This window comes from Montipora foliosa, chromosome 4, assembly GCF_036669935.1.
Source record: "Montipora foliosa isolate CH-2021 chromosome 4, ASM3666993v2, whole genome shotgun sequence".
Taxonomy (NCBI): Eukaryota; Metazoa; Cnidaria; class Anthozoa; order Scleractinia; family Acroporidae; genus Montipora; species Montipora foliosa.
Window position 1 is genome coordinate 47,055,243 of NC_090872.1, and position 10,000 is coordinate 47,065,242.

The 10,000-nt window shown below is 40.5% G+C and overlaps 1 protein-coding gene across 1 annotated transcript in view; it reads left to right on the top strand.

The window, feature by feature from the left end:
* Nucleotides 1-8,053: 8,053 nt before the first annotated feature.
* Nucleotides 8,054-10,000, top strand: part of LOC138000873 (tyrosine kinase receptor Cad96Ca-like) — a 38,629-nt gene continuing 36,682 nt past the window's right edge. The window contains exons 1-2 of the mRNA XM_068847549.1: nucleotides 8,054-8,243; nucleotides 9,620-9,736. Of these exons, the coding sequence (XP_068703650.1) occupies nucleotides 8,078-8,243; nucleotides 9,620-9,736 (283 nt within the window). The 5' untranslated portion in view covers nucleotides 8,054-8,077. The remainder of the gene's footprint in view (nucleotides 8,244-9,619; nucleotides 9,737-10,000) is intronic.

Below are 10,000 nucleotides of genomic sequence, written 5' to 3' on the forward strand. Positions count from 1 at the left end.
GTCACGTTTAGTTTCTTTTAGGGTGATCACACCTCTGCGCTGAGAAATTGACAGTTGCCCAATATCGTAGGCTGCATTAAGGCCTTCAAAAAGATCATACCCCACCAAATCAAAGAAATGTTTATAAAACTCAACCGTAAACCCATCGTCGCCGGGTGATTTTTCATTTGGTAAGGTTTCCACTATCTACTATATATCCCCGTCGGAAAGCTTACGGTTTTGTGTAGACTTATTAAAACTTTATTGTGGATGATCAGTAATATTTTGGACCGATAAAGATCACTATAATATTGTTCAATTTTCGCCAAAATTTCCTTATTATCCTTTATGGATACGCCCTCCTCGGTTTCAATTTCATTAATGACCTTTCGGTTGTAATTCCTTTTTTCTAGGTTGAAAAAATGCTTGGTGGCTTTCTCTCCGTTTTCAACCCATTAACACTTAGCTCTAAATATAGTCGCTTTACTTTTCACTTCATAGATTAGTTTAAGTTCGTTCTTAAGCTCGTCATTCGTCATATTCATTTAGTTCTTGATCCACGTTATTCAAATCAGCGCTGTTACATATTTTTTTATCCAACTTATCCAATCGCTCCTTTATTTCTCTTTCATGTTTTCTAACAAAACTCGCCTTTCCTTTGGCAAAGGGGATTGTAACATTCCGGATTTCCATCTTGAGCATTTCCCAGAAAAGTCGCTTATCTTCAACATAAGAGAGTTTTTCACGGAACATTGGGTACAATTCACGAATTTTAGCGCTATACTCTTCAGTTAATAAAGAATTATTAAATTTCCACAACCCTGGTCCTCTGGGATTTTCTTTTGTCAATGCCAACAACAGGTATATTAAATGTGATCCGGTGCGATAGAGGGTTGTATGTCGAACTTTCTTGCAAAGTTTTTCAATTTTTTTGGAAATTAGAAAAAACTCTATTCGTGATCTCATTTTGAGTGCCTTTGACACGTAGGAGAATTTTTTCGCATTTGGATGACGAATCCTTTGAATATCCATAAGGTCGAAAATGTCCATCGTAATCAACAGGGAGTTAGTACGTGTTGGTTTCCACGGGGCTCCACCACCTTTTTCGTGAGAGCAGAATTCCAGTCGCCTCTAACTATTAGTGTTGTAATGTCCGCTTTGTCTATTAAACAACAGTTTAATTCCTGCAGGAACCGAAGTTGATCTACTGAATTGTTTGGGGCATATAGATTACAAAGAGATACCTTTAGACCGTTTATTTGTGAGGTAATCAAGACTTTTCTCCCACAGTTGTCCTGAAATAGCAACTCTATTTTTCCTTTGACTTTTGGAGTTAAAATACAGACGCCTCTGCTATGACAAGAGTGAGAAAACACGATGTCACCTCCCCATTCAGCTTTCCATAGCACTTCGTCATTTGAATTTGAATAAGTTTCTTGCAAAAAACAGAAAGTTGCTTTTTCATCTCTTAAATACGAAAAAATACTTCGCCTCTTGATTTGATCCCTCAATCCCCGTACATTTAAAGAAATGATACCACACCTTAGTATCTCTTGCATGCAAAGAAGACAGTAAAAAAGATAAACAAAAACAGGACAAAATTAAAGCATGTGGGACTCAATTACAACGAGGCCTGAGGTTTCCAAGAATCTGGGACTGTAGATTAAGCTTGGTTTTTTCTTAGCTTCGTAGTGTCCATTCATTCAGTAAGCTCGTGCGCTCATCCCAAAGTCAAGCCCTTTCTTTGTCGGTCAACAGGTATGAGGTCTTTGCTGACCTTTAGGTCCCTGTATCGAATCTGTTATGAACACGTAATCGCAATGAGTTCTCGTAAAATTAGGGAGAAATATTACTATCTTGTGTTTTCAGAAGTTTGTTTAAAGCTCCTACAGGTAATTTGTTGGAGCGGATGTTGTTTGAAGTTTGTCCTTTCTAGTTTGCCGTATTTTGCCGATTCTTTTTCCAAGCCAAGCTGGCGTGTTTCAACGAAATACCTCAAAATGTCAATGATCTCGTTTTCAGAGATAAAGTGGAGTAAAGTACATCAGTAAAACTTTTTTTTTTACCTTGAACTGACAAAGGTCCCCGACGGGTTTTAGTTGCCAACGAGCAAGCCGAGCGAATGGGGCGAGGCTTGCGAGGCGGCCAGCTTAATGTCACGCGAAGGATTGCAGCAGTCAGAAAAATTCTCGATCGTGCTGGGAAAAGTGTAATGTAAGGTTCCGTGGAAATTTTAGTAGGGACCAATGAAAGCGCGTGTTATGATGTGTGATGTCATTAGACAAACTTGCATGACGCGCGCGACTATTGATGATCTTGTGTTCGGAGGTGAGTGAAAACACATTTTTCCCATTTCCCTGAGCATTTTGTTGTGTACACTTGCTTTTAGTGTTCTTTAATATTTGTTTTGAACCATCGTGTTCTACATTGAGTAAACGAGCTCAAAACTAAACCGGCGTTCGTGTTCTTATCGGCCGCTGTTGTCAATTTCAGATTTCGGCTCGCGAGTAGAGCAGTTTCTTTTTCGTTTTGTAATCATTTGGTTGTGAACGGTTTAATTTAATTTTCAAAGGAAATGTGTTGTCTGCAAAGTACACAATTCAACGATCAATTTGACTTATAATTTATGGCTGTATGTTGCAAAATAAAAATTCTTCAAGTGAAGCAACTTTCATGTGCGAGAGAGTTTCACACTGAAACGTCTGAAAACGCCTTGGGGATTTTTTACACGGCACTGATTTTATTCAACTTAATTATTGTATATTCCTGTTAAAATTACGGCCGTTGAAAAATTGCAGCACTACTTTCCATGTTATTGCAAAACACGTCGACATCTACATTGTTGTTGGAGATACAAAGTGTGCAATTTGAATTATTGTATTATTGTTAACTAGATAAGTTGAGTTGCAGTACTTTCGAATAAAAAAATTACAACTACTGTTGGGTATTTTGGAACTCTGATATAAATCTGCAAACTATGTATTATATTGACTGTTTTATTGGCACTTAGCGATAGCTATTACTAGTTTTAGCGTGATTCGCTGGCTATTGACAGTTGACTCTGAAATTGCTTTTTCCCTTTTCCATTCGCTCGCTGAGGGTGTGCTTCTTTTCTTTTAAAACTAATGTGATTCGAGAAAAATTCATTGCCAAACTGGTGAATTCCAAAGTAAAAAGCGCTTGAAAAACAGATATCGCACTCATTGCTTCGTGATTCATGCGATATCGGTTTTTTGCGTGAAATTTACCGGGAATTCGCTAGTTAAGCAATGAATTTGTCTACAGAAGAAAGCGAAGGAAATGATTTAATTAAGCAGTAATCGGAAACACGAAAACGCGGACAATTCGAAAACCTCTTTTTTCACTTACTTTCAGTAAGAATAAATAACCAGGGAGCTCCGCTTTTAGCTTGGCTAAATCAATATATTAGTTGAGCTGTACAAGCGGTTTGTATTTTCGGAAATTAATGCATGTTGCTGATAAAGAAATCAAACTTACTTACATTTTCATGTAACGTAGCACTGTTCGAACGACATGAGTTTTTGACGAGGTAGACTTGTGTTATATGTAAATATCAAGACATCTTCAAGGCAATTATACCACCCGAGAGTAAATGTCTTGTGAAGATCTATTATTCTGCCAGGAAGATTTCTATAAATGTCTTTCATTTTGGTTCAAAATTCAGATCTGTTGGACAAACAGGCTTCATTAATTCTCTTTTGTCTCAGGCTTTCAAAGAAATAAAGCCGCGTCCAAATGCACTGGATTTGTCCACTGTACAAGCTCTCAACATGTTGAGTGTTTGTTGAGGTGTTGTTGAGCGGGGTGTTCAAATGACCTCAACAATGACTCAACATGTTGAGCATTCCGAAGATTTCACAAAGGCTGATGTTGAATCTGAGAATCTTAGGTATATTCATCTCCTCAGAACATGAAAATGCTTGGCTGCACTTCTAGTAAGCGAAGTCATTGATGAGGACAAAAGGTCAAAAAAACGACGTGGTAAAACAAGAGCGTGGATTCGGCGTAGAAGCAGTAAAGGATGCTACAACAACATAGTGAAAGAGCTAATGATCGAGGACACTGCAGACTACAAGGAAATGATGCGAATGAACCATGGCAATTTTTGTGAAATACTAGGAATGATTGAGCCCTACATAACACCAAAAGATATTCTTGGTGCTACAGAAGTTATTAATTGCTCCAGAAAGGCTTGCGTTGACGATCAGATTTCTGGCAACAGGGGAGACTTACCATTACCATCTTGTAAAATGTTCGATATGTTTAAACTCCCAATGGATACGCTGGGCACTGCGCGTGGGTGGGCTCAACATGTTGAGCTGTGCAAATGCACTCGACTTTGTTGAGTCACACATAGATGACCGCGAAACAAAGGAACTGTTGAGCCGTGTTGAGCGAAAAGTTTGACCAGTTTCAAATTTTACTCAACAAGACTCAACACCTCTCAACAGGGTGTTCAAATGCACTTAACTTGTTGAGAGCTTGTTCAGTGGACAAATCCAGTGCATTTGCACGCGGCTTAACCAGTCGAAGCTCTCTGTTGAGCTTTTTTTGCGTGGAATCAAACAAAGAACTTTGTAGCGTAAACTTCGCCCGTTCATAATTGCTACACTAAACCCTTCTCGCAACTAATACGGGGAATGTCTTTGAAATTAGGAGCCCTTGAGCGAAAACTTAAAATTTAACGACAGTTTTCCTATATCATAAAAAGTTCCCCACGCCCTTCAAATGTCTGTTACATTGAATTTTTTTCGGACACGATCTGAAACTATTTTGTCTAAGCAACTGGGATGTACATAGAAATTTCAATAGACTTCTTGTGGCAAGGAATATCTGGAACTTTTCGTCTAAGCAACTGGGATGTACGTGAAAATTTCTATGGGCACTTGTGACAAAGAATACCTGAAATGTTTATTTAGAAAGTAGGCTTTTACGTGGAAATTTCTGTATACCACTTTTGGCACAATATCAAATCTATCTTACGAACTTCAGAAGGAAAATATTTCTCTTACGTGTGGAGCATAAGGAACAACTATCCCTGTGCTACAAGTGGAATATTTTTGTAATATCATAGAGCTGTGTACAATAAACAGCTGGAAACATACACGGTGTCCAACTAACATCGTTGCTGTTGAGCAACACATTGACGAATACCGTTACAAAGCATTGAAAATGACTCAGGCAAACAAACTCCATCGTGGTCAATTGTATAAGTATCGTAGGCGATGGCGCTTTACGTCTCATCTTGATGGACAACTTAGAGGTTGTTCCTGCATGTACTTTCCTTTTTCATGGGAAAGATGCATATACACACTTTTCTCCAAAGTCGCTACTTCAGAAAATGCTAACCTAAAAAGTTATGCGTTGAAAATGTTTATCCCCTCATATTAACCCTTGATTGCAACTTTTAAAAAGCATATCTCTTGTCTTTCTAAAAGAAATCTTGATTTTGATTTAGTAACATTTCACTTCCTTAGCAACGCGCGAAAAATCCGTCTGTGGGCCCTTAATGCAAGCAAGTCAAGTCAAGGACGTCGGTCTCGACCCAGTTTCTCCTCGGCTACTTGACAAACGCCTTGTGCTTAAGCTCTCTATTGTATACTCTATGTATGACACCTTATTTACATAGCATTGCAATAACTAGCCACTAGACTTTCGAAAAATCCTTCGTCTAATGTAGATGGCGCGCGGGACGAAGGACTTTTCATACTTGATTGGCGCCAATTTTAACGACCCAAAAACGGGTCGCTGAGCGAGACCAATCGTGGACCCCAGGGGATAGAGTTGCCATGTGCAGTAAAGCGTGACTTTCAACGTAAAGCCGCGGCTACACGAGCGATTTTTTGCTCGCGCTGGTGATGCGATTTTTTCAAACTTTGTTGCGTCGCCACCGCGAGATAAAACGTGTAGCCACCCTTGAAGTGGCGACGCGACAGGTGAAAAAATCGCAATAAAAAGTCACCAGAGTTGAAACTTTCGCAACAAAATCGTAGACTTTTTGCCCGCGCTTGGGACGCGACTAAAGAGTATTAAAGTAGGAATGTCTTTTTATAGTGCCCAGGTCTCTTGAAGTATGCGATTCGCGCGGCCTTCAATTTGTCGCCAAAATTTGTCACAAGTGTAGCCACTCTGGCGCGCAGGCGACGCGATAAAGGGCGTTTTCCATTTACAAAAAATTTCTGGAAATTTCGGTGGAAATTTCCATCGGGTGAAAAACATGTTCCATTTAACTCAGGTCCGTTCGCCGCCCAGTGATTGCGATTTTCGCGCCAAAATTTAAAAATGTGGCCGTGAATAGCCTGGAAGTGGTAAGACCTTTCAAAAGTTGTAAATGGAACACACATTTCCATCGGAAAGTTTGCAACGGGAAAACAGGACTACCTTTTCAGAAGTTCCGTTTATTCCGGAAATTTTCCAGTGAAACAAACCAAAAACGTGTGTTCCATTTACAACCCAACCGGAATTTCCGGAATTTCTTGGTAAATGGAAAACGCCCAAAATCTGAAAAAAAATCGCACCACCGGCGCGAGACAAAAATCGCTCGTGTAGCCGCGGCTTAAGGCTAATAAGACCACAGGATATTCCAAACTGCGCGACTATCAGGGAAAAACAATTCAAGCATATCTGTCTTGCAGAGTTGTGTTTGTGTCTGCTCCAACCGGAGCTGCTAAGGAGTAAGTTTCACTAAGATATAAGCTTATCTCTACTTTTGTTCCCGGTTTAGCATGTCTTTTAATCCCGGTCTAGCACGTCTCGTACACCTGAAGCCTACCTGATCTTTAATGAGTGAAATCAATTGACTTTCTTGACGATTCGAAGCTTTCCCTTACTTGTCAATCTTTCGAACTAGTGTTCGTTTGTATCAGCACAATTTACGGCACAAAGTGTTGGTCCAAAGAAGTATCACTGGAGATCTCCTTTCCAAGCGGCGACTCGAGATTGAAATAAGTTTTCGTTTTATTTTGTCTTTGTTTCTGATACCTTTAGCACAAAGGCAAGAAATTTCCTCTGACGATTTCGGAGAAACAAACATGTTTGATTGTTTTCGTGGGATTGCGCCATCAAGTGCAGGACTTGCGAATGACGTCATCCCCTTTTTGTCGCGAAACGCAAATGAACCTTGCGAGTGAGACAAGTCGACCTCTCGCGACTTCGTCGCTCGCTCATCCGCTTCGCGTACGAAAAATCACGCTTCGCTCCCCACAACATTTACTCCTGGGATTCTCGTGAGGTGGATTTGAGGCAAGTCTAACTAGCCACAAGCAAGGGAGGATGAGCGTAGAGAACACATCTCCATGCCCCATGTATCTTTAGCTTCGCCCCACGCTCTGAATGTTGTTGGTCTCGTGTCCATGGTCGCACAGCCAATGACAACCAATCGGGTGTATTCTTCCAAATAGCCGCGAATCATGACCGCAGACTAAATTGAGATTGAAAAGAAAATCATTGGAAGAGGCCCATATATAGTGGAGGTGTTTCGTCCCCTCATCCTCCCTTGCAGCAAGACAAAATGAAGGAGAGAGAAGGTGTAGGGGAGTTGGCCAGGATACGTGAATTTCGCAAAATTTATTTTAAGATCAAAAGTCTGTTTCCCAAGAAGTGTGCGATTGTTAAGTATACATAATATGAACTTATCTGGCGTTGTAAAATGGCAGCTGAGGATATTAACTATGGCTTTTGGTTTCCCACTCTGGCTTTTGGGGCATCATATACCAACCTCCTTGCTTCTGCAACTCTGAACGTCATTTCGAATTCTTTTGACTTTGCAAACGTCTTGGGGAACAGACTCCCGTTTTCGTAACATCTAAAAATTAACTGAAATTAAACGTATCGCAAGGGCTAGACATTTCTCTTGCTTACCACTTAGTGGTTTCTGCCATTCGAACTACAATATTTGCATCATTTGTGGGAGTGTTCCAGCATCAAATAAGCAAACCAATTACGCTTTTGGAAACATCCTGTGACAAAATGAAAAACGGCTTTGGCGAGCGGCAACCAACCCACCATTGGAAAATGAGAGAACTAACACTCAACATTTCTGGATTAAAGATCAGGTGGTGCCAAGGAAGAACTCGAAATGGAGTTGTTGAATGTTGAAGTGGACAAATGGGAAGTACCACTTGGCCAAATTTCTCTTGAGGAGGTCATTGGTTCCGGAGCATTTGGAACAGTTTGGCGAGCAACTTTGAGTCGTGGAAATGGGAAACGAGGCATACGTTTTGTTGCAGCAAAGTGCTTTTCTCGTAAGTACGATTCGGCTTTGTTAATTGATAAGGAAAGGTTACGTGGCTTTAACATCTTCAGTTCCCACGGCCTGCTCCCGTCTGACCTTGTAGCTCAGTCGGTAGATCGGCGGAGATCTAACCCGAAGGTCGTCGGTTCAATTCCCACCCTGGTCAGAGTTTTTCTCTGTCCTTGTGTGGGCCCAAATTCCATCAGTAGGGCTAACGCTCACATGGTTCATATGGGATAGAAATCTAGCACTTCACGTTACACTACACTCCATTCAGTTAACTCTGTTTAGAAATATAAGTGCTACACGACCAACGTTTGTATAAACGTAACCTTTCCTTGTACTTGTACATGTTCATTGCCGTGACTTTAACGTCTTCAGTTCCCACGGCCTGCTCCCGTCTGACCTTGTAGCTCGGTCGGTAGAGCGGCGGAGATCTAATCCGAAGGTCGTGGGTTCAATTCCCACCCTGGTCAGAGTTTTTTCTCTTCCTTGTGTGGGCCCAGTTCCATCAGTAGGGCTAACGCTCACATGGTTCATATGGGATAGACATCTAGCACTTCACGTTACACAGTTCAATCATCCATTTTGTTAGTTTATAGTTTCCACTGCGATATTAAGTGCTTTAATGAAGTACCTGTCACGTAGGCGCTTACAAAACCTCGTTCAACATGCACGATAAACTACGTCGAAAGGGGAAGAAAAAATTATCATAACTATCTTTTATGAAAGAGTGCAGCAAAAATCATCAATTCTCAATCAACACTTTCTTAAGCTACCCACCTTTATCTTAACCTCGAGACGAATGCGGAGACTACCAAAATAGATCGCCTTCTCCTAATGGATTTCCTAATCCTTTTTTCCTTTTTGATTCGTATTCAATACAAGTGTGTAAAGATATTTTGTTCTTTAACTTTTATTTTAAGCTTCCATGGCGACGTCTCGCCTCAAATACACCACATTTTTTCCCCCGTTGCACATTAAGCGATAAAGTTCATTGTAAAAATCATTTATAGAGGCTATTTTCCACTGCTAAATTGCAGTTTAAAATCGCCAATCCTTAGCGAAATATATCAAATACGATATAAGATACTTAAATACCCCCAAATGGTTGGCGAGCTCTAATTACCTGTAAAATGGAGCGCTGTCAAATGGAGGGAGGGTAAGAAACGCACCATCGCCTTCCGTTGATACCAGCCTTGTATCCGGCAAATCTGTCAATCCGTTTTTCACAATGCCTCATGACGTAAAGAAAATGAGACAAAAACATGCCTGAGGAAAACAACCGTGTTCATAATAGTTCATGACCAAGGAGGTAGAAATCCATGAAACACCCCAACTAGTCATGTGACCAATCTTATTGTACCCTGGTGTCATTTATTGTAGCCACATCTGGACAGGAAGGAAAAACTGCTCTGATGAGAGAAATTGGGTTGGGCAAAGTAATTGGAGACAGCCCTCAGCCGAATATTGTTCAATTCATTGGCTGTGTCACCACCCAAAGTAAGGATCTTATTCTAACTGCTAAATAGAAACAGCTGTGAAAAATTTGCACCTATAGTAAAAGACTGCTAGTGAAAACCTTATCGACCGATGACATGTAGGGCTAAATTTGTCTATTGAAGCAAATTATTCGGGTAATTCTAGCCCATTTTGCCAAGTTACACGAGTAGTGAGATAATGGCCGTTTTCACCACATTTCCCAAAAACAATTTGATCCCTCTTAACGTCTAGTTCACTTCCAACAACTGCATAGCATAAGGTCAA